The sequence below is a fragment of the Chelon labrosus genome, assembly GCF_963514085.1.
Source record: "Chelon labrosus genome assembly, chromosome: 10".
NCBI lineage: Eukaryota > Metazoa > Chordata > Actinopteri > Mugiliformes > Mugilidae > Chelon > Chelon labrosus.
The window spans coordinates 6,675,683-6,697,938 of NC_140360.1; the positions used below are offsets into that span (position 1 = coordinate 6,675,683).

The 22,256-nt window shown below is 43.9% G+C and overlaps 1 protein-coding gene across 3 annotated transcripts; it reads right to left on the reverse strand.

Annotated features, from left to right (window-relative positions):
- Positions 1–844: 844 nt before the first annotated feature.
- ap4b1 (adaptor related protein complex 4 subunit beta 1) lies at positions 845–20,381 on the reverse strand. 3 transcript variants are annotated; one of them, XM_084554151.1, is made up of 14 exons: positions 20,321–20,381; positions 20,014–20,204; positions 17,531–17,755; positions 17,310–17,440; positions 15,459–15,606; positions 14,162–14,447; positions 12,218–12,316; positions 7,864–7,975; positions 7,617–7,700; positions 7,389–7,492; positions 5,568–5,775; positions 5,157–5,471; positions 3,715–3,870; positions 845–2,013 (listed from the first exon to the last, which is right to left on the reverse strand). In XM_084554151.1, the coding sequence occupies exons 2-14, from the start codon at positions 20,124–20,126 to the stop codon at positions 1,538–1,540; spliced, it is 2,457 nt and encodes an 818-aa protein (XP_084410277.1). In that variant the 5' UTR covers positions 20,127–20,204; positions 20,321–20,381; the 3' UTR covers positions 845–1,537. The 3 variants fall into 3 exon arrangements, with proteins under 3 accessions (XP_084410277.1, XP_084410278.1, XP_084410279.1); XM_084554152.1 differs by having other exon boundaries at positions 20,014–20,161; positions 20,321–20,341; XM_084554153.1 differs by having other exon boundaries at positions 5,157–5,468; positions 20,014–20,362.
- Between the last annotated feature and the right edge of the window lie 1,875 nt (positions 20,382–22,256).

Here is a 22,256-nt window from a genome sequence, read left to right on the forward strand (position 1 = left end):
GTATCCTGCAACAGACCCCCTACTAACTACTGTTACTGATAGGACCCCCTACTAACTACTGTCAGTAGGGGGTCCTATGTTTCCTCTTTGGATCATCCCACACATGCTTGGTCAGTTTGGGATCTGGTGAATTTGGAGGCCAGGTTCCAGTTTCTTCAGGTTTTTTTTTTTTTAGTTGCTCCTAAAGCGTTTTTGTGTGCGTCTGCTACCAACAAGTGTCATTGCTATGGGGTGGGGTGCTACATGTCCAAGTAACATCCACACCAATGAAGGCCAGGTCTAAAAGTTTCCCCATCACAACACTGAATGTGTCACAAGATGCTCAACGTCGTCACGTTCACTTCTCCCGTCAGTGGTCGTAATGTTATGTCTCATATTATACAGTTTGAACAAACCCAACATAAATCAGCAAAGTGATAGCTAAAACAAAAAAAAAAAAGGGGGGGGGGGGGGGCCAGCACTTCCGTTACATAACAGCATTTTTAGATACTGAAACTAACCACCAACGGCAGTAACCTCCTCAAGATCAAAGGCAAACCCCAACATTTAAAAAGTTAAAATACTGTACAAGTTTTACATGCAGCCAATTTTTAGATCACAGCACCCATTTTAAATTTAAATTGTGTTCCTATATTCTTCACACTGCATAAACAACCGTTCTGTCACTGACAATTTACAGACTATTTGCAGTTTTCATTACTATAGATATCACTCTCGTCTGCACGCTGCTAAAATAACTCAAATAACAGAGAAGTTGTAATCACCATACCCACTTTTATACATGGCTAGTCTACCGCTGTGTATTTTATATTTTTATTTTACTGTGCGGAGCCTGTTGTACACTTGTTGTAAGACTTGAATGACAATAAATTCCACCTATGTCTTTGATTGACAACAAAAAGAGGCCTGAAATATTACACTGACATTTGTTTATCACTTTAACACATCAGAGTGCTGACATTAATATCACCTGTCATACAAAAATCACAGAGTAAAACAGACTCATAACAATGTAGTGCACATGTTTATTATGTCACTTAATCCTCTATTATGTTTCTCTCTCGAGCGTCTGCATTCACCTTTAGTCGTCACAAAATGTCATTGATAAAATCTAATCCACTCTCCACCGCAATAACCGCAGTAACGTAACTTAGAAAGAATGACATTGTTTAACTTGCGAAACTCCTGAGGCCAAAAATAACTTAAAACTCTACTGTTAACTTAGTTGCATTAACTAAATCCTGGAGGGAAAAAGGCAAATTAAGGAGATTAACTGACCTCGGTTGAAGCTTCCTTCTGTGGTAAAGTCTCTGTACAGAATACTTCATTTAAAATGAAACTAAACAGTATAGGGGTTTTCTTCTTGTCTGCATATCTTCTTCCTGTTCTCCCAGGATGCAAAATCTAACAATGAGAGAACAATTCAAAAGGCATTCTCTTTTATTCAGTTGTGACTGAAGAACAGGTTTGGCCAGAGAGTGTATTATGAAGGACATACGGTGTGCGCATGTACAGTTTATGTCTGCGTGTTGTATATTTAAGCTCTCTCAGAGGACAGCGTGTGCAGGACAGTGGCAAGGATTGACGTGAACCCGCTGAGAGCCTCGTCATCTCTCGGTTGCTGCTTAAGAGTAACCTTTACTCTGTTTTCTTCTTCGCTTTCTCCCCCGTCCGGCCCGTGAGCCGTTGTTTCCGTTTGCTCTTTCACCTGCTCTCGGTCACGGTAAGCCGTGCCTTCGTTCACACCAGCAATCTGATTTGCATCTCCCGTGTAGAGCAGTTCCCCCAGTATGAGCGTGCTGCGAGGTGTGTCGGCCGGGTGTGTGCGACGGGTGTGCGTATACAGGTAAACCCTCCAGGGGAGGGTGTTGAGTGTCGTGAAAGCCAGTGTCTGGATATTGACCAGCTGCAGAGCTGCCTGGAGGCTTTGCGGGGAGCAGTGAGGTATTGCTGGACACGGGACACGTTCTTCTGTCCACACGGAGTCCTCTTCCTCTTCCGTTTTCTCAGTATCTTGTCACAAAAAAACAAAAAAAAACACAAGGAGCAAAGTCAACAACTGGAAACACTAACACTGGACACCACTTCATGAAACAAGGAATATATCGATATGAATTATTCTAGTTTTTTAATCAGATCCTTTATTGAGTCATTTATTACTGGTTATGACAGTTTCAAGCATCCATAGATCGAAAGATAAGCTATCACAAGATAAAAAGGACACATTATGAGAGCGACAGGTTTGTGGCGTTCCTGTGACAATAACGGTTCCCTCAACCCTTAATGCCGGCTGTTATGTGTTTGTTTTATACATTATCAATCTCAAATGTATCGTGCATCACGTAGTATTATGCAGTCCTGTTTGTATTACGTGTGTATATGTCATGCGCGTGCTTTATCTAGATGCATATACTGTATGATCATATCTGCTGGCTTCCTCTACACGCTTCTTTCCCACTTCCCTTTTCAGACTTCTGTCTCTCAAACCCGCTGGCCTCAAGCAAACGTGCCCCACTCCCCGTATACGAGCTGCGTCCTGCCACTGCTTGGTCTCTGGCTTCTGTAAAGCATGCGGGGAACTGAAAAGTTGATAAGGTATCTTAAGTATTATTCGTTAACGCTAAAAAGTGCTGGTTTACATATTAAATTTCAAGTGTAACACGTCAGCGGTGTCACCCTGAAGTCCAAGTCACACAGCGGGGCAGTTGTGCGATTGTGTAAGCGATCCGTTGAATGTGTCACTGTGATTGTAAAAGAGCCAAAAGCGTTCTAGACGTTCCCAGACCAAACGATAATCACTCCAGCACATTCTGGGTCAAACCCCGAGGTTTCCCTTGCCCGGTAAACGGGGAGGTGCCCTGGAAGCATCCTCACGCTCATGACCAATGGCGAAGACTAGAACGTAGATCGACTGGTAAATGAAAAGCTTCACCTTACGTCTAATTTACCACAACGTTTTGGCGCAGTGCTGGCATTGCCGCTACCGCACCCGTCCACCTCTTGCTCGATTTTACCACTACTTTTCCGGCAGGTGCTCACTGCAAACTGTTCCAGCGAGTGCCCTAGGCCACGGTCTAATAAATCCAACAGGGCCACATAATTTGCAAAAAGCAGATTAGCGAGTCTGAGGTTCCTATTCAGGACATCCCGGATGCGCTTGGAGATCCTGTCCATGATTGTAATAAAGAGAATTTGGAGGCAAGGGGCAGCTTTGGCAAAGACCTACACGAACAGCAAAAGTGTCTGACTTAGCGTTGAGGTCACAGCTCTAACTTTGGTCCGCCGAACACATGACCCCCTCAGCAACTATGGGACAGTAAACAGATGGTCCATTATTCCACATCCAGGAATTATACCTCTTGAATCCAAGGTTAAACTATTGAAGTCTTATTTCCTGCACCTTGTAATAAGTTTCCTGGAGAGGCCGAGCAGTGTGATCCCCGTGCGACACTGAAGAGGCATGCTAACTAAGACTAAAACAGCAAAATAAGTGTAGTTCTTCAATATTTGCATCACCAATACATGTAGAAGAATGAAGCAGGACTCAAATCAAGTATTTCAACTTTGTACTTAAGTAAAGTGCCTGAGCGTACGTACTTGGGCACATTCCACCGCTTGAGACTTTAGACTTATTTAGTTCTGGCAGGATATCAAGCTCCCGTCAAATGAAGGGGAAGCCTTAGTGATTTACAATTCAACCTTCCATTTCATTACCTTGTTCATCATGCGAATCCCGTCGCTGCAGCCACAGTCGCTCAAACTCCTCCGGGCTGAGTGCCGGGGAGAGGGACAAACTCAGGGAGGAGGCCGCAGCGCTGGAAGCCAGGACATCAGAAGAGGAGCCCGAACGCCGACCAGAACTGTCTGAGCCTGGCGAGGACGAGGAAGGACGAAGAGAGGAGGGAATCAAGAGAGTGCGTAAAAGGACTTAGGAAGGAACACGATCAGAGAGGGCGGGAGGGAGGAAGGGAGTCGGAATGAGTGCCAGGCGAAGAGATTTGTGACTGAAAATGGCACCGCATTCCCAGAAATGGACCCTAGCCTTGGGAACCAAAACATTTTTCTCACACTTTGACAGAAATGGTGCAACTTAGTAGAATGGAAATCAACATATTTGTGTCTTCTCAGCAACGTTCCTGACCGGGGCCGGGAGTTTAGCCAGACAGCCGGCTCTGGCACAAATCCAGCGATGGGGCTCACTGGGCTCCTGAAAATACTTGAAAGGATTTTTATGGTTTGAAATAATTTCTTTAATCTACTGCAATCGGGATACCAGAAATCTTTTTTTCTGTACATCTGTGGTGTGCTATACCGCAGCGTAGACAGGATGCAAATTAGCTCAATTTGCTGCCTCACAGTAAAGTTTCGTTCCAGTCGCTGTCTTATCATTTTCTTTGGCTCGAGCACAAGACTTAATTGGTTTTGCTGCCTTTTCTTGCGCGTCGGCCAGATGCTCAATCCATTAGGCAAAGACATTTTGTTCGAGAAGGGAAACTGCAGGCCAAAGAAGTGGGTTATGGAAAAAAAAAAAAAAAACAGCAGCTGAAACCAAATGAATTAATGTAATTCTTGTCTAAACATCCTGGGTAGTCCGCTGCAGAGATATTAGTCATGTTGTGTGTGTGTGAAGCAGTAACAACAGTCCCTTGGTACCACAGAAATGATTCAAACTACCGATTCAAATAAATCAGACGTGGACCGACTGTTGGAGATAGTTTTAAGAGGAATGTCATTATAATTTCTTGTTGTTTTTTCAAAAGCCAGCTGTCACTAGCATTGTTCAAGTAACTGAACAGGTGTGACGACTCTGCTAAGACAGCACAAGGAATGACAAATGATCTCTCAGAAATTCAAGCGGAAAGCTGGTGGTTTGTGGCCGGGTCGGGGCTAAAATCAGCCAAAACTGTTGGGTCTTTGTTGCTTTCCTCCAGCAGAGGTGGACTTAATCACTTCACTACACAAGTTTACATAAGTACATTTGTTTAAATCATTATTTGAAATGTTTTTGATTGTAGTGCGTTCACTCTTTCACATTCCTCACATACTCCTTCCATTAGGTGAGGACATTTTGCTCGTGGCGGAATTTTCCTTCCTCGCCCGACAGGTTTACAGCTGGATAAATACCCTCACAGAAAGACCGCAATGTCAACACTCACCTGAATGTGTCTTCTCGGCGTGGCTACAATCCAGCGCGTCTGACAGGTCAGTGTTTGGCTTGGGGCCAAAGGTCGCATGTTCGGGGCTTCCCCGGCTGGTCGGCTCCGTCTCCACGTTGCCCCGCTTCAGAGGCTCCAGGGTGTTAAAGCCGCAGGCCCACTGGCTGACGGGCTCCGCGGGGCGGCCAATCAACACGCCCAGGGAAGGGTCTGACCTCCGTCCCAGGAGGATCCTTCGCGTCTTTTCTATTCCACAGTGCAAGAGGCGGTAGTAAAGAAGGGCCTGGTCACGCACGCTCATGTCGGTCTCCTCTTCTGGAAAATACAAGAGGGTTAATATTCTCTTTCTTATCTTATCTTATCTTATCTCTTTCTCTCCCTTTTTACGTATACATACATACACACACACACCTATGCAGTAGTGCAGCAGTCTTCCAAGCATGTCCTGCATCTCAGCGGGCCGGCACAGAAACAGCCTCACGGTGGCCGTCAGCAGCTCCATCTTGACTCCCAGAGAAGCCTCACTCCTCACGCCATCGATGAACACCTCCAAAGTGTAGGGGGCGCTGGAAACTCGGTCGCCATACACGCCCAGCAACCACAGCAAGGCCTGCCTGCCCTAATGAAGGATGAGAAGACTTAGTGGAAGATTAAGGTCCCTGACGAATAGTGGAATGGGAGGTAGAGCGCCTCTCCTATGGAACCAGCTCCCAGATTGGGTTCAGGAGGCAGACATCCTCTCTACTTTTTTTTTTTTTTAGATAAGGCTTAATTTCCTTTTTGATAAATCTTATAACCATCTCTTAGTTATGCTGCTACAGGCCTAGGCTGCTAGGGGATGGTGCACCAAGCACCTGTCCTCTACTCTCTTCTCTCTCGCCCCGAGCACCTATCCTCTAATTTCTTTCCTCTTGCTACTCCTGCATTTGTGTGCTATTAGCCGTGTGGCCTTCCAGTTAAAAAAAAAAGCAATAAGAGCCATAAGGTAGTGCGCTAAGAGTGTGTACATCCTGATGGAAGTAGAAATAGAGAAGCTCTTTTAACTCCACTACACTGATGTATTTCAAGTTTACATATCACCAAGGTGCAGGGAGGAAGAAGGCGTATTGCTGACCAAGAGGTAAAAATTATATTATTATTAAAAAATAAATAAATAAATAAACTGCCAGCGATGCTTCCAGATAAACATCTTGTGTGACAGATGCAGTTGGGATCACAGGCTATAATTAGGTTGCCAAAAAAAATAAAAAGCAGCCAGACCAGTTTTGGGAACAGCATCCATGCACGGATTCCAGTAGTACTGGTTCACAGTGAATGATGACCCAAAGTGAAAGCAACAAAGGATTAAGGTAGAAAAACGAAAGGCAAATCACCGGCTCTCCACACAGTCGAACACACACTTCACTTGGAGACCAAACTAAAGGCAGAAAGACCCACAAAAAAAAAAAACTGAAGAAAGCTGCAGCAAAGGAAAAGCATCAAACATTTGATGCTTCTCTTTTGCTGCAGCTTTCTTCCTACTCCAATTTACCTAATTAGCCAAATTAAACTCGTTTAAGATAAGATAATCCCTTTGGAGTTTGCTTTCCAAGGAGGAATCCCACCTTGTTCCTTATCCCCTCTGCTTGATTCTAGCTATTATAGCGTCATCTGCTTTTCGGTGTCCTTGACTGTGTATGATGCTGAGGTCTCCGTCTTGCCTCCAAAACTGTTGTGACTCATTAGAGAATGGACGTGGGGTGTCCTGTGGTGTCTGGCAACGCAATGTTGTTAGTGGGAGGCCTTTGAGGGGAGGGTCCTCTGTGGTCTTCATCCCACAGATACTTGATCAGTTTGGGATCTAGTCAATTTGGAGGCCAGGTCAACACCTTGTGCTGTTCTTCATGTTTTTTGAGTTGTTCCTAAACTGTTTTTGTGTGTGTGCCTGTGTCAAGCTGCTGCCATCAAGGAGTGTCGTTGCTATGGGGTGGGGGTGTCTGCAGTAGTTTTTAGTTTCTGAAAATAAAGACCAGGGCGGTAACTTCCTTAAAAGTCATACGCAAACTTCAGCATTTAAAAATGAAAAAATGAAAATACCATACAAAAGGACTGGTGTATACTCATTGATTTCTTTTCGCAAGTAATTCCGTGACGGCAGGTGTCTAGCTGATAATACTCTGTGGCAGTGAACGGTTTATGACACGGTGACATTTGTTACATGCAGGAAAGCGTGCTGGCGTGGCGGCATCTAACCTGGCCATCCTGTAGCGTGTCCTCACAGCCCTCGAGAGCGGCGCACACGGTGTCGCTACACTGAGGACACACCCATACTAGGTCGCGCATTGTCTGCACCACCGCTGGCAGGAGAGGATGTGGTCAAAGAGAGGAAGAAGAGAGAGAGAGAGAGAGAGAGAGAAGCATGGTGAGACATGTAATGCTTGCCAGATGAGAGATGATTCTCTGTATTTGTGGGAGTTTTACCAGAAGTGATGTGATCCTGTTTGAGCCCAAGCAGACCAGTGAGGATCTCTAGACATCTGTCACTGTAGCTGCGTCCGATACGACCTGCGTGCAATCCAAACAAGGCATGACATATTTCTTTTGCATATTTTACTATATTTACAGAGCTCTAGTTTATATTTAAAGACACTTAAATTAATTTACAACTACACTGTAATCTGCTACGAACCACATAACAGCACCAGTGTGTGTGTGTGTGTGTGTTTACCTATCGCTGAAATTGCAGCCTGTGCAGTGTCAGCGTTGACATCGGTGCAGTATCCTTTCAGTTCATCCAGTAACATCGCCACATTCTCATCATTCACCAGCTCCACCAGAACCTGCAGAGACAACAGCACTATATTTACCGTTTTCAAAGTACTGGACTGCTGCTGCTGCTGCTAATCTTGAGTAGCAACCTTGGATGCCAATGTGTCGGTAAATGTACTTTAGCGAGTTAATATGTGTTACGACCCGGCTCAAGAGGCGCAACATAAAGTGGAGGCACGCGGTGAAGTTAGAATTATTTAATTCAAAAGAAAACAAAAAGGTCAGACATAGTGAGCGTCTGCCTCTGAGATGTGTTCCCTCTAGGCCTCTTCAACAAGGCCCTTTATTTAGTCTTTTCGTGTGTGGCTGGTAAAAATAATTAAAGGGGAACTACTGTTTTTTACAACCTGGATCTTATTTCTGGCATAAAATACGATCGTTTACTCACCTTTTTAACTTTGGTGTCATTTGGAGTCATTCAGAAGATATTTAGATCCAGCGGAGTGCTGCGTATATCCACATAATGGAAGTGAATGGGGCACCGAAACGCAGCCTCTAAATAACGTATTATCTGCCGCGAAACTTGTTCATTTCACCAATACTTTGTTATGATATGCTAGTGCTATGCCCCGTTGAGTCCGGAGTTACCTGTTGTCATCACCCAGGGTCTGCAGACTGACCTACTAACTTCTGACCAGGGTGATGTCATCTCTGAGCGCCACGCGCACCGGCGACGGTCGGCTTGTTTACCTGTAATTTGCTACTGCTAGTTTTTTGCAACATGGCTGAATATTTTTTCCGATTCTGAGGTTGTCGGGGACGACTTTGTTTATGATGGACGTCCTTACCGTTTTGAGCCAGAGTATACGGATGAGGAGCTCGTTGAAAGGAGGATGCGGAGGCAGAGAGGAGAACAGCTGGCTAAAGAACAACAAACCGCTGCACGTCCACGAATAGATAACAGGTAATTCCGGACTCAACAGGTTATAGCACTAGCGTATCATAACAAAATATTGGTTTTGAGTTTCGCGGCAGATAATGCGTGATTTAGAGGCTGCGTTTGGGTGCCCCATTCACTCCCACTATATGGATATACGCAGCGCTTCACTGGATCTTAATATCTTCTGAAGAACTAAAAATGACACCAAACTTATATGGGTGAGTAAACGGTCGTATTTTATGCCAGAAATAAGGTCCCGGTTGTAAAAAACAGTAATTGCCCTTTAAGCACAAGCCAAAGACACTTGCACACCCAGTGTAGGTGCAGAGGGGCCTAACATATGCTCCCTACACTTGTCTATTGTACATTTCTTCCAAGTTCTTTAATTCAACTTGTGGAGGTCTATTAGTCAACTGAAATCCTCCATTTTGTTAGCGTCTTGTTTTTCGTGCGAGGATACCGTTGCCGTTCCCAACAACCTCCATCTATACTGAATCGCTCACAGGCAAACGTGTTCCACTTGAATGCAACAATAGCAAGTAAGTATGCAAATTATGCGTCAGAACATTTGTGCAATGGCAGAAGGCCAAGCTGTACCAGTCAGTCTTCATTCCAGACCTCACTTATTGATGACATGCAGCACAGGAAGCCACAAATGACGTCCTCGAAAGTGTACAAGAAGGTCACGAGGAGTTCAGACACTGCAAGGGGTGTGGAGTAGAGCTGCTGCTAGTCCCTTGACAAATAGTTCCTTGCAGTGTTCTGACCAGGTTTCTCCTTGTTTACTTTCCACTGGTGATTTTCCAGGGAAGTTCACATGCAGTAATAAGACCCGGGGTAGACCTAGAACATGTTTAAAATCTTGTTTCTTCAGCATGTTCTAGTACGGGGAATACAGAGCGAGACACCTGACTACATTGTTTTGCCTACTGCCAGCACGGTCCAAGTGCTTAGATAAACAGTGTACACGTACTCAGACAACCCTTTGTTATGACACTTGCAGTTTATTCCCTGGTGCGTCCTTACTCCTATCAAGCTAGCTGAGCTTAACTGAATTCACTGGACATGATTAGGAAAGCACATAACTGTTACAGAACAGCTAATGAGTTGATGGTGTATGTGATCAGTGAAATCAATGCCTGTAGACCTACAAGACAGGATTGTGTCAAGACACTAATCCGCAGATCTGGGGAAGGATTTAAGACAGGAACGTCTATAATCCTCAGACGGATGAAGTCTGGAACCACTAACGTCTTCCTAGATGTTGGGGACCTATGGCCAGTGTTGGGCACGTTACTTTTGAAAAGTACTTAGTTATAGTTATGTGCAAACAACACCCCCCCCACCCCACCCCACCCAGAGGGGGAAAAAAAAACACCTACGCAGCTCTTGTGGCTGGCTGACAGCGCAAGTAACGCACCACATTTAACTGTCGGTAACGGCGTTGTAACGGAGGAAATAGTAATTAATTAGATTACTCGTTACTGAAAAAAATAACGCCGTTAGTAACACTGTTTGTTTTGACGCCGTTATTCCCATCACTGCCTATGGCCATGGACCCAGAAATGACATTGAGAAGTTCAGCTGGTCGCGGCACAGTGGCGAGGTGGTTAGCACTGATGCCTCACAGCGTGAAAGTCGAATCCATGGGCCGTCTGCTCCTTTCTGTGTGGAGTTTGCATGTTCTCCCTGTGTCTGCGTGGGTTCTCTCCAGGTACTCCAGCTTCCTCCCACCGTCCAAAGACATGCTCTTTAGGTTCATTGGTGATTCTAAGTTGGCCGTAGGTGTGAGTGTGAATGGTTGTCTGTCTCTCTGTGTTAGCCCTGTGATAGACTGGAGACCTGTCCAGGGTGTACCCCCGCCTCTCGCCCAATAACAGCTGGGACAGGCTCCAGCAGACCCCGCGACCCTTAACAGGAACAAGCGGTTACAGAAGATGAATGAATGTTTTTCTAAATTTAAAATCCACATGAATGCAATAACCCGGGTCATATCGTCATCCTATTACTGTCAAGCGTCTGCACGTGGGTGTCAAACATGAATTTGAATGAATGAAGTTCTGTTGGAAAAACCTACAGAGGGACAACCATTGTTGCTGCATATCACAAACAGTGCTTTAATGGTAGTGTGGCTAGACTGAAGGTATTCCTCACTAAAAGTCGCTTGACAGTCCAGTGGGAGGTTGACAAAGTCATCTAAAGGCTCGTTAGAAATCTAGCATGCGGGGTAAAGGAAGCCAGTCCATCATAGCGCTATCTCTGGGCGATAGCGCTCAACCATTCACACTCACACCCATGGCCAGTTTACAAGCACCAATCAACCTAGCAAGCATATTTTTGAACTGAGGGCGGGTCACCTGGAGACAACGTGCGCAGAGACAGGTGAAACATACTCCACACCACAAAACCCACAATGAAAACTGTGTCTTTTCCTGAATGGAAGCTGAATACTCTAGCGATTCCACTGCTACAGCGGTTCCTCAGTTAAACTGAAGGTTATCTAAGCACATTTCTATTCATGAGCTGCGAATACCAGAACTGTCATGGTTCGGTGTCATGATTTCCTGTGTTCATGTTTTGAGTTTCGGATTCTAAATTGGCCGTAGGTGTGACTGTGAGTGTGAATGGTTATCTGTCTCTCTGGAGTGTACCCCGCCTCTCGCCCGATGATAGCTGGCATAGGCTCCAGGAGACGCCGCGACCCTTCACGGGAACAAGCGGTTACAGAAGATGAATGGATGTTTGAGTTTCGTTCATGTCGTTTGTGTGTTTTTGATTTTCCTATTTTATTTTGTTAAGTTTTTCCTTGTTTCCTGTCCTGTGGTTTCCCACCTGTGTAATTGTCTGCCCCGCCCTGATTTTTTTCACCTGTGTCTCCTCTGCCCTTGTATATATAGTCCTTCCTTTCCCTTTGTCCTCTGTCGTGTCATACTGTTTCCCTGCCATGTGTTTTCAAGCTCTGGTCTTGTCATGTTATGTTCTTGTCCTTTTGAAGATTTGATTTCGCTTTTTCTTTAACAGCGCCTTGTGTTACTTTTGGTTTAATTAAATTCATTTTTAGCCTACTCCTGCCTCATCGCCTGGTGTCCAGCATTTGGGTCCTACCTCGCCCTGAAAACCTTAACAAAAATATATGCAAATTTTAATGGAAACTCATTTTCATTTCACTTTTATGGGGAGTACGCGGAAATAAAGATCCCGGTAAACAGGGACGTATCAGTGTACTGTAGCTTGATTTTACAAAACAAATAGCTAACTGGTGTAATAAAAAAATATAAAAAAAAAAGAAGAGAAAGAACTCACACAGTTTAGAGGAAAATGAACGTCACAATAACGATGGCGAAATGCAAAAAGGGAGTCAAATGAGGATCACCTGCATCTTCCTCTGCTTGATGTAGGCCGGCTCAGCGTAGCCACAGAAGAAGCGTTTGTAGTGTGCCCCCATCAAGCCAGGGATGGAACGCAACAGCAACTATAAGGAGACAACAAAAAACATTTTCATTGCTCAAAAATCTAAAAGAAATAATGACAATAAAGAACTAATGCACAGCGATGCAGAAAGTAGTGCACTCACTCAGGAAAATGACGAGGGTTTGTCACACAGATAATGTTGTCCAGTCAAATTATAATCCTTTTTTTGTTTTATCATGCTTCACTGTCATTTATCAAAGAATAACTACAACAGAGAAACCATGGACAGAATCATCATATCATATTACTATACTATTACCACCATATCCATGACTGTTCTCATACTCTGCACAACTATTATAAAGATTAATATTCTAATCCACAAAATTCCAGATTAGCAACGTCTTTCTACTTTTTCTCTTTCATGCTTCTATGTACATACTTTTGCATTCACCCACCACCACACACACATACAACACAACATATATATATATATTTCGATAAGCTTCTCCAACGTCACCAGATTTATTTCCATCCAGTGTTGCATTCATTTTTCACCAAGATCTTGTATTGATGATGGGAGAGTCTGACCACTGCACAAAACCTTCTCCAGCACATCCCAAAGATTCTCAATGGGGTTAAGGTCTGGACTCTGTGGTGGCCAATCCATGTGTGAAAATGATGTCTCATGCTCCCTGAACCACTCTTTCACAATTTGAGCTCCATGAATCGTGACATTGTCATCTTGGAATATGCCCGTGAACATCAGAGAAGAAAAAAATCCATTGATGGAATAACCTGGTCATTCAGTATATTCAGGTAGTCAGCTGACCTCATTCTTTGGGCACATAATGTTGCTGAACCTAGACCTGAGCAACTGCAGCAACCCCAGATCATAGCACTGCCCCCACAGGCTTGTACAGTAGACACTAGGCATGATGGGTGCATCACTTCATCTGCCTCTCTTCTTACCCTGATGCCCCCATCACTCTGGAACAGGGTAAATCTGGACTCATCAGACCACATGACCTTCTTCCATTGCTCCAGAGTCCAATCTTTATGCTCCCTAGCAGTTATCCTCACTGATTAGTGGTTTTCTTAAGGCTACACAGCTGTTCAGTCCCAATCCCTTGAGTTCCCTTCACATTGTACGTGTGGAAATGTTCTTACTTTCACTATTAAACATAGCCCTGAGTTCTACTGTTGTTTTTCTTTGATTTGATTTCACCAAACGTTTAAGTGATCACTGATCACGATCAATCAGGATTTTTTTCCGACCACATTTCTTCCTGAAGGACGATGGTTCCCCACTATCCTTCCAGTTTTTAATAATACGTTGGACAGTTCTTAACCCAGTTTTAGTAGTTTCTACAATCTCCTTAGATGTTTTCTCTGCTTGATGCATGCCAATGATTTGACCCTTCTCAAACAGACTAACATCTTTCCCACGACCACAGGATGTGTCTTTAGACATGGTTAAGAAATAGGAAGCCACTCATTGCATCAGTTGGGGTTAAATAACTTAAGAAATATGTAGTAAAGATAAAAACTGTGTCACAAAACCATGCTTTAGACTCCTCTGTGTAGGGTGTAACTGCTTGCCTTGTCCTTTAACCAGTGGACTTTGAGATGCTTGAGGCAATCAGTCGTCATGTGCAGAGATAATGCAACGAAAATCTAAATCTTCGATTGCCATCACAAAAACCGTCTCTGTCTCTCACGACAGTCACCGCAAGAATGGAGGCGTGCTGGGTATTACTGAAAGTAGTAAAAACCTCGTGGTCCAAGAAACACGTCTAATTGCCATCACACCAGTGGAAATCTGGACTTCGGTCTGGGGACTCTAAATGTGAGATATGTGTTTACAGCAGCCACGGCAGTAAAACAAAACAACAGTCACACTGACCTGTATATGGCAGAGGGCAGTGAACCTAGTCTCCCTGGAGCCGTTCCCACAGGCAGCCAGCAGGGGTCCGCGCACTCGCTCCAGGGCTGCCAGACTGACCGCGGGGAGGGTGGAGCAGAGGCTCAGGAAGAGACTGAGGGTGGCGGCCATGACCGGGGGGTGGGGGCTGACCAAGGAGGCGTCCAGAAGGGACAGGATGTCAAAGAGCTCGTCTTCTGACTGGGGGCGGTAGCGCTGGAGGACCCTCAGCACCTCGCACTGGCCCCAGATGTCACACTCCTTCAGCCTGTGAGGACAGACGCCGAGTTATATCTGTGAGCCTGCACCAGTCTGACCCCTGTTGGCCGCTTTTACGACTAAACGCTTTAGAAGAATATTATCATCAGGAGGAAGAAATGAGCTTGCTGCCACAGACGGGGTGAAGGAGTCAGAAATCTCGCCACCTCATCCTTTAACAGCATTTTTTGGAAGTATTACACATTCATTCATTCACTTCCTTTTCCAATAATTAGATTAAAAGACCTGATCTCATATCTGCCCCTTGAGCTGTTTCTGTCTGTGCTGGTTTCCTCATCCAAACTCTGTCAGGAAGCAGTTTGACAACACTAATTTGATTAGCTGCCTGTAGATGAATGGTTGAAGGTTGCACGCAGAGACACAGGCTCAGGCCTGCACAGCGAGGCGCCCATTAAATGAAACAAGATTCAAATGAACGGAAAATCCATGACTTTTTAAGACAAGAACATTTGAAATGCACTAACTAGTATAGAGCATGCAATCAAGACAATGTTACAGCACTTAAAGTCTTGCTGAATTGTTCGCTGGTTGTCGCTGATGTGAGCTTATCTGAATTAACTATCAATCAGAGTCACTTTGTTGTAAATGAATTCAACTCCACGTCGCTGTTACACCCCTGTCCATCACTACATATAAAGACCTTCCCAAATGATTTGATTGGCCCGGCAGATCCTTGTCTGGGCATAATCAGTTCACCCCAAAAGAGCAGTTCCAGATCAACTATCCTGGTCTGGCTTCAAGGCTGGGTGAAGAAGAGATGCAAGGGAAGAAAATTTTGAGACAGCATTTAGTTGTATTTTGTAAAAAAGGAGTCATTTCCAGGAAAAGACAAATTATAAAACATTTTTGCTGGGCGAGACACTGCTACATTGACATACAGTGCACGGTATGTCATATAAAAACACTCAAATATCAATTTAGATTTCATGGGTTTGGGTTTGAACAAGAATAAAATATCACCGCGTGTGTAAACGTCCCCGACATCCAATTCAGGACCAACCTGTTGAGGAGGTGATGGGTGATGGGCTTGTTGATAGCGACTCCCCCCTCCTCCTTCAGAATCTCCTCCAGAGCTCGGAGGCAGTTCACCATCACCACGGGGTCCGGGTCCCTCAGCAGGCTGTACAGCTCGTTCACCACCGCAGCATCTGGAAGAATCGTGAACGCAGTTTTTGTGGATCTGAAGCGAATGTTCAGTATCTACGAGTGGGTTTTATTTTTTAAATCACTAACCGTGGCATCACCAATTCCTACATTTTGCTCACAGATGATCACATGTGAGGTTCTGGGTCTGTGAGATCTTTCTACGTCATTGACTTGTGTACTAATCTACCTTCTTATTCAAATCATGTGCTTGGTTCAGACTGATTACTATATGTAAACAGCCAATTCTGAACTATGAGTGTTGTTTTCGTCTCGGGAACATCACCCATCCGTATAAAGGCAAAGGACAGGTTTTATGGATTTGAATAAGATGGGACGTATTATTCAAATGCTGCTGTCTCACCCTGATAAATAAAGGCACGTCTTATCTTATCTTACACAACATTAATACTGTGGCGGCCCGCCAGGGTCTAATTTACTCCGCCACGGTCGCGTAACGACTAGGAAATATTTTTGCACGTCTCAAACAATGTTGTGCTTGCGTTGTGTTTTTCCTATTGCTCCCGAAAGCTTCTCTTCCCCCCCCCCTCCACCTGGAGGATACGACTACACGTTATGTGATCTATCTTAACTTTGTAAGAGCTTCTTAGTACGGTTAAATTCGCTACAGATTATTTAATCTTACATACATTTGTCCATAGAAATCTCAAAAGCATTATGTGTAGTATTCATGCACAGGCTGCTGCTAATTGTCGCCAGATTATTAAATTACCGTAATGAACCTAAATCCAATATTAGCGTCATTACGGTAATTTAATGACGGACTGGAAAAAAAAACTCATGATCTTATTCTACGTGCAGAGATTTCATGTACTGTATGATTTTTATTGAATTTTTTATAGCTAAGTTATTATCATAATTTATTAAGACAGTATACCCTGACCTAGCCTGGTCGTCACCATCCTACGTTTCCGCCCGAAATTTGATTTCGGTCTGGCACGTTAGTCTGGCCCAATGTAATAGGAATCTGTCTCCGTAATGGGCGGATGGTTATTTTGAGGTTTAAAATCATTGGAGTTCCCTTAACCAATCAGCAACGTTTGGTAATGACGTATATTGTGCGCCGGAGTTCAGGCTCTTACGCTTACCACTTCCACTTCCAGTTAAATAAATCAAACTTTTCCCAAAGCCAGTTTAAAGGAGAGCTACGACGTCCTTGCCATTTATAAAATTGACAAGACAAGCCTCTTGTTCTGGTTTTAATTCCGTGATGCTCTCGAGAGTTGAGACAACTTCGCGGATGGCTTCTAGCGTCTCTTCCTCCGTCGCCATTGTTGCTGTGCTGTTGAACTACAAGCTTCGCTGGACTACAAGCAACTCGGCAGGCGAGTTCCGCGTCATCACTCAACTGTTCGCTGATTGGCGCTGACCGCGTGGTTACACGCGAACCGCGGAAGTGCAATTTGGCCAGACTCCGTGCCAGACCGAAATCAAATTTCGGGCGGAAACGTAGGATGGTAACGACCAGGCTAACCCTGACCCCACCCCCAAAAAAAAAAAAAAAAAAAAAGTAACACCAGGGTCTCGCGAAATCTTGTCAAAAGCTCTCACTCATTCTGGTTTGTTATCTATCCTCTGCATGTCAAAACCTTCAACATCGCATCATTTTCACATGCACCTAACAGCAGGCCAGGTTGTGTCAGATCTCTGAATGAGAGGGATGAACAGAAAGAACAATCAGGCACACCTATCTCAGAGCTGGGCACGAGATTGTGCAGTTTGGCCCAGCCGAGTACAGCCACTCGTCGCACGCAGGCCGCTCTGTCTCTCAGTCCTGCTGTCAGAGGCTGCTCCACGTACTCCATCAGGCTGGGTAACCTGGCACGCGCAGAAAAAACACAGTCAAACACCAACAGGAGGGCAAGACAGGGATGGGACGGCTTGAACTCCATTCGTGCAGCAGCTCACCTGAGGTTGGTCATGTTCCTCAAGGCCAGGCTGCGGACCATGGGGTTGGGATCCTGACAGTCTTTCCTCAGGGTGTTGATGACCAGCAGGGACAGCTCGGGGTTCAAAGTGGCGTAGGAACACAGGAAGACGTAGACCAGTTTCTTCTGGACCACGTCGACTGTAGCGCACGCTTTTACCATCTCACTGAACAGGCCGGACACATCCACGCCTTGTGACATCGTCCTGAAATGGAGAGTTGAATGTGAGCAAAGATAGAGTGTACAACAACAAGGGGAGCAAGGTCGGGACAGGCACAGAGGGCAATTGTTTGGGGCCGACATGACAGACTGGGGCCCTCAGGAACTAGAAACTCACACTGACAAACACTAACATACATCCTTAAACATAAAAGTACAGCATTTTTTCGGGTTGTACTGTTCATTCATTCACTTCCCTTTCCAAAAATCTGATTAAAACACTGATCTCACATCTGCCCCTTGAGCTTTTTCTGTCTGTGATGGTTTATCAATAACAGTGGCTCAGAGCAAACTCTGTCAGGAAGCAATCTGACAATGTTAATTTGATTAACTGTCTGTAGATGAACGGTTGATGATTACACACAGAGAGGCGGGGCTCAGACCTGCACAGTTAAGGCTCTTTTAGAGGCGCTGTGTCTTCTTATCAGTCGGGTAAATGTTTGTTTCTACTTCCTGCTTCAGTTTCGAACAATGGCGCCTGAAACTTATCTCCAAACATCCTCAGTTAATCTTTCCTCTATGTGTTCTATCTCTACTGATTCAAAACAATCAATTCGATAATGGCTGAGACGGAGAAGCAGCCGGAAATACGCAACAACCAAGCACATCAATCACAGCTCTTGTGCTCTGCATCGCCGCGGCGCGTAGTTAGATTTCTGAGGAGGTGCAGATGTGCACATCAGTTACGGCGCTAGGGTCTGCACTGTCGCCGTAGCTTCTGCGTCAACTTAACTCAGAAGTATAAACCGCCTATGAGGCTCTTATTCAAAACAGCGAGATAGAAAATCCACAAGGCATGATGAATTGTCCCCTGGTTGTTGCTGATGATCTGATTTAACATCAGCATAGCAATGCTAAATAAAACTGTCACATCCATTAGTTTGGACTGGGGAATAATAGCTATACTCGCTACAGTTAATTTTCCCCCCAGACATAAGCAAATCTCGCTCTTGATTGGGTCTTTAAATTACGTCGTCAACAATTCTGATAACTTTCTGTCATTTAAGCTGTCAAGTCATCAGTCTGAGGTAAACTAATTCGCCCGGCCAACCGCCAAAAATGGGTAAATGGCTAAAACGGATAGATTGCTCTTCCAGAGACTCCTCAACTGCTACCACCAGTCAGCCCATATGTTATGCATGCTAAATGTGGGTGGTGGGGGCGGCGGCAGGCTCACAGACATTTCTTTTTCTAGCTGCTACAAGTGCGTGAGAGTAGGGGGTACATGGCTGGAGGTCAAATGCCTGAAGGGGTACGGGCTGTGAAAAGTTTGGGAACCACTGTGATACTGAATACTAGAGATGGGACGTTTGACACCGAGGCTCTGAAGCCTGCTTCGCTCTACTGAAGCGGACTGGTTTGAAACACTGTGTCGAGGCTTGTATCAGATATCGTTTGAGGCGTCATACGTCACAATGAAACACTGTCAAATTCCAATCATTTGCGCCGTTTCGTTTATTATAAGGAGACGCAAAATGCTGGGTGTTCCCTCCCGGCTTTACAGCGTTGGAAAAGAACTTCTCTTAAAAACAGGGGAAACACACTTTCCAACACTTTCAAGCGTGGACAATGAATGAAGACACAGCTGCTTAAGACTGACTTTATTGTTTGTTTTGTTGGAACTGGAATGTGTGAATCATTTAGAAGTTTGTGGCTGCTATAACTGCAGATGGCCACCGGATGTCACGGGAAGTGTTGAGGCTTTGAGGCTTTGAAGCTTCGAATCTTTTTACGGTACAATGAGGACGAAGCCCCAAAAGTTTCACAAGGCTTCGTCCGCCCATCTCTACTTAACCATTAACATACAAGTGTGGAGCAACAAAGAATCACCAACTAGTTTATTATCTGTGAAAACCATAAAATATTCACTTTTAATAAGCTGAAGATGGAGAAACTTATCTTAGGAATGACTGATTATTGTAATAATAGCAATTTATTAATTGACTAATCCTTCCCATTCTAATTGTACTGATAAGTTAGAGCATTTTTTACAATAATGTAAAGCCAGTAAAAGCTACCTGTGAGCAGCCAAATGCAACTTTGCACTAAGAACATCCTTTTTAACGTGGTTATGACCTGCTGCAGCTTTCTACAGGACTTTTATACTCCTCAGCAACAACAAGCAAACGTGGAGAAAAACTAGTAAGGTATTGTAAACCCAGATTCAAATACACGGGACTGTCCAGGTGTGTGTCAGGGAGGGGGTGAATGAATGCACCGTGAACGTGCGGAGGAACAACCAACCGGATGACTTTGAAGATGGTGTTCCTGTAGCGCAGCTGGTCAGACTGGACGTTTGGGTTGGACAGGGCTCTCCTCAGCTCCCTCACCGTCTCCTCGCCGCCCAGATAAGGCATGGTGTCAGCGGGCAGATGACCACCGACGCCCCTGACTGTGTTAGATTTTTTGACAGTTCACAAAAGCAACTCGGCGTCCTGTACATTTGATAAAAAAAGACACAACTAACGCTCATTCACGGACACACGGACGTTTTAACATCTAAACTGGGGGTTTATGTAGCACATAGAGTAGTTATTTTACAAAACGTTACCGTTTATCGCTTCAGAAAGCGGATTTCATTACTGTTACTGCTGCATAGATGACTAGTTCTGTTTACATCCGGGACACTTCCGCATTTTTTCTTCTTCTTGTGTTATTTTTAAATGGCGGTTGGTAACCAGCTTAAAGGCGCATTACCGCCTCCGGTTGGACTGGAGTGTAGCGCATGAGATTAAATAAAAAACATAAAACGTAAAAATACGATAACATTAAAAAAAAAACAAAAAAAACATAATCTTATCTAAATTTGACTCTTTTAGTTTTTTAATCCTACATTGCCCTCTGCTGGCCTGAGCCACACAGTCATCTATGCCCTGAGGTGTCAAACTCATTTTAGTTCACAGGCCACATACAGCCAGATTTACTGTGTAAAACAAAACATAAAATCAACATTGAGGGGGAAAAAAAAACAAAAACATTATTACTTATTTTGAATACAAAGAAAAGAAACTATGTTTTATTGTCAACCTCTATATTTTATTAGGGAAATTTCACATCCATAAATGTAAATTTCAAGATTCATCACCATCATTTAAGCTATTTTTGATTGAAGTTGATTATAATTATTTTAAGTCTCTTAAGTTAATTACTAATAAGATATGTATATCTATAATGAATATTCATGCAGATATTTTCAACTAATAACCTGTCACAACAGTTATAACTAGAACTTTATATGTAAAATTATAAGTCTGTCACATTTATTTTTGCCCTCTATCTCTCTTTTTCCTTTCTTTTTTCCTTTGATCCTTATTACACTATCATGTAACTATGCTGGTACTGTTAATATTGTACAAGTGTACTGGTATGACTGAATTCTTGTTTATTTGATTGTTCTTTGAATAAAGTTTGGGGAAAAAAAAAAAACATACAGCCCAATTTGATATGAAGCGGGCTGAACCGGTAACTTAATAGCATAACAATCTATAATATCATAATAAAATGAGTCTGTGAAACTCAACTTTAGCCCCTACACATGATGTTGGCCCCTGGTCAGTTTTGCCAGTTCACCCTAAAGGTGTTTGATTGGATTTATACGGTTTGATGGGCTCTGGGGAAAATCTATTCGAGGAGGTTTTGTCATTTTGAAACAGGCAGAGCTGGTGTGGTATGTGAGCAACTGCAATTGATTAAGTGATTTTATCCTACTGGGAAATTCAATTTATTTATTTTTATTGAAGACAAACAACAGAAACACTTATATAAGGGTGTGCTGTGTTGTGTGGGTGAATATTTAGTCTATATTGAGGGAAATAAATGTATGTATGTATGTGAAAAAAATAAATAAATAAGAAAGAACACTGTTGATTTGATATTGTGAGTCAAGAGGTGACTTGTTGCCCTCTGCTGGCCTGCCTTATTGTGTTCCTGTCTCGTGTTTCTTCGCTGCCTCCAGGTATGCTGACTGGAGCTGCAGCTGCTGCGGGGGGTTAGACTGGGCCTGGGCAGCTGACTCAACTGCGTTCAGTAATCCGGTCAAGCCTGAAGCCGTATTTACGCATCTGGTAGCACCTGTTTTTCAGCTTACCTATCCTAGTGCTTGTCAGCCAGCTTCAACTGTCTACTCTCCGCAAGCTTTCCACTAGACCTCCAGTTTTTCTGATTTTGTGAGCTCCTTGCACCCCTGTTTTTGTTTCGTTTGTATATTCCCGAATCCCGAGTAATGTATTTGGATCTTTTTAGATTCAATCCAAGACTGTTGTGTTGGAATATAATAGATTTTATTGCCATTTGCACAGGTACAAGATACTACAGGTACAGAATTACTACAGAATTTTTGTCCAAAGTTCTGAGTCAACTTCTTTAAAAAAACAAAAACAAAAAAACCCCACAAGTTAAGCATTTCACGTAGCAGCAGAGAAGGAGAAATAAATACTAAGTACACACTATCATTGCTAAAATATATGCAATTTGTGAAAGTACAAAAA

Excerpts from the sequence above, each read along its gene's own strand:
- ap4b1 (XM_084554151.1), bottom strand. The coding sequence starts at position 20,126 with ATGCCTTATCTGGGCGGCGAGGAGACGGTGAGGGAGCTGAGGAGAGCC. Across the intron at positions 14,448-15,458 it reads ACCCATCACCTCCTCAACAG|GCTGAAGGAGTGTGACATCT; the intron begins GTTGGTCCTGAA and ends CTGTCCTCACAG. Across the intron at positions 7,701-7,863 it reads GGCTGCAATTTCAGCGATAG|GTCGTATCGGACGCAGCTAC; the intron begins GTAAACACACAC and ends GATTGCACGCAG.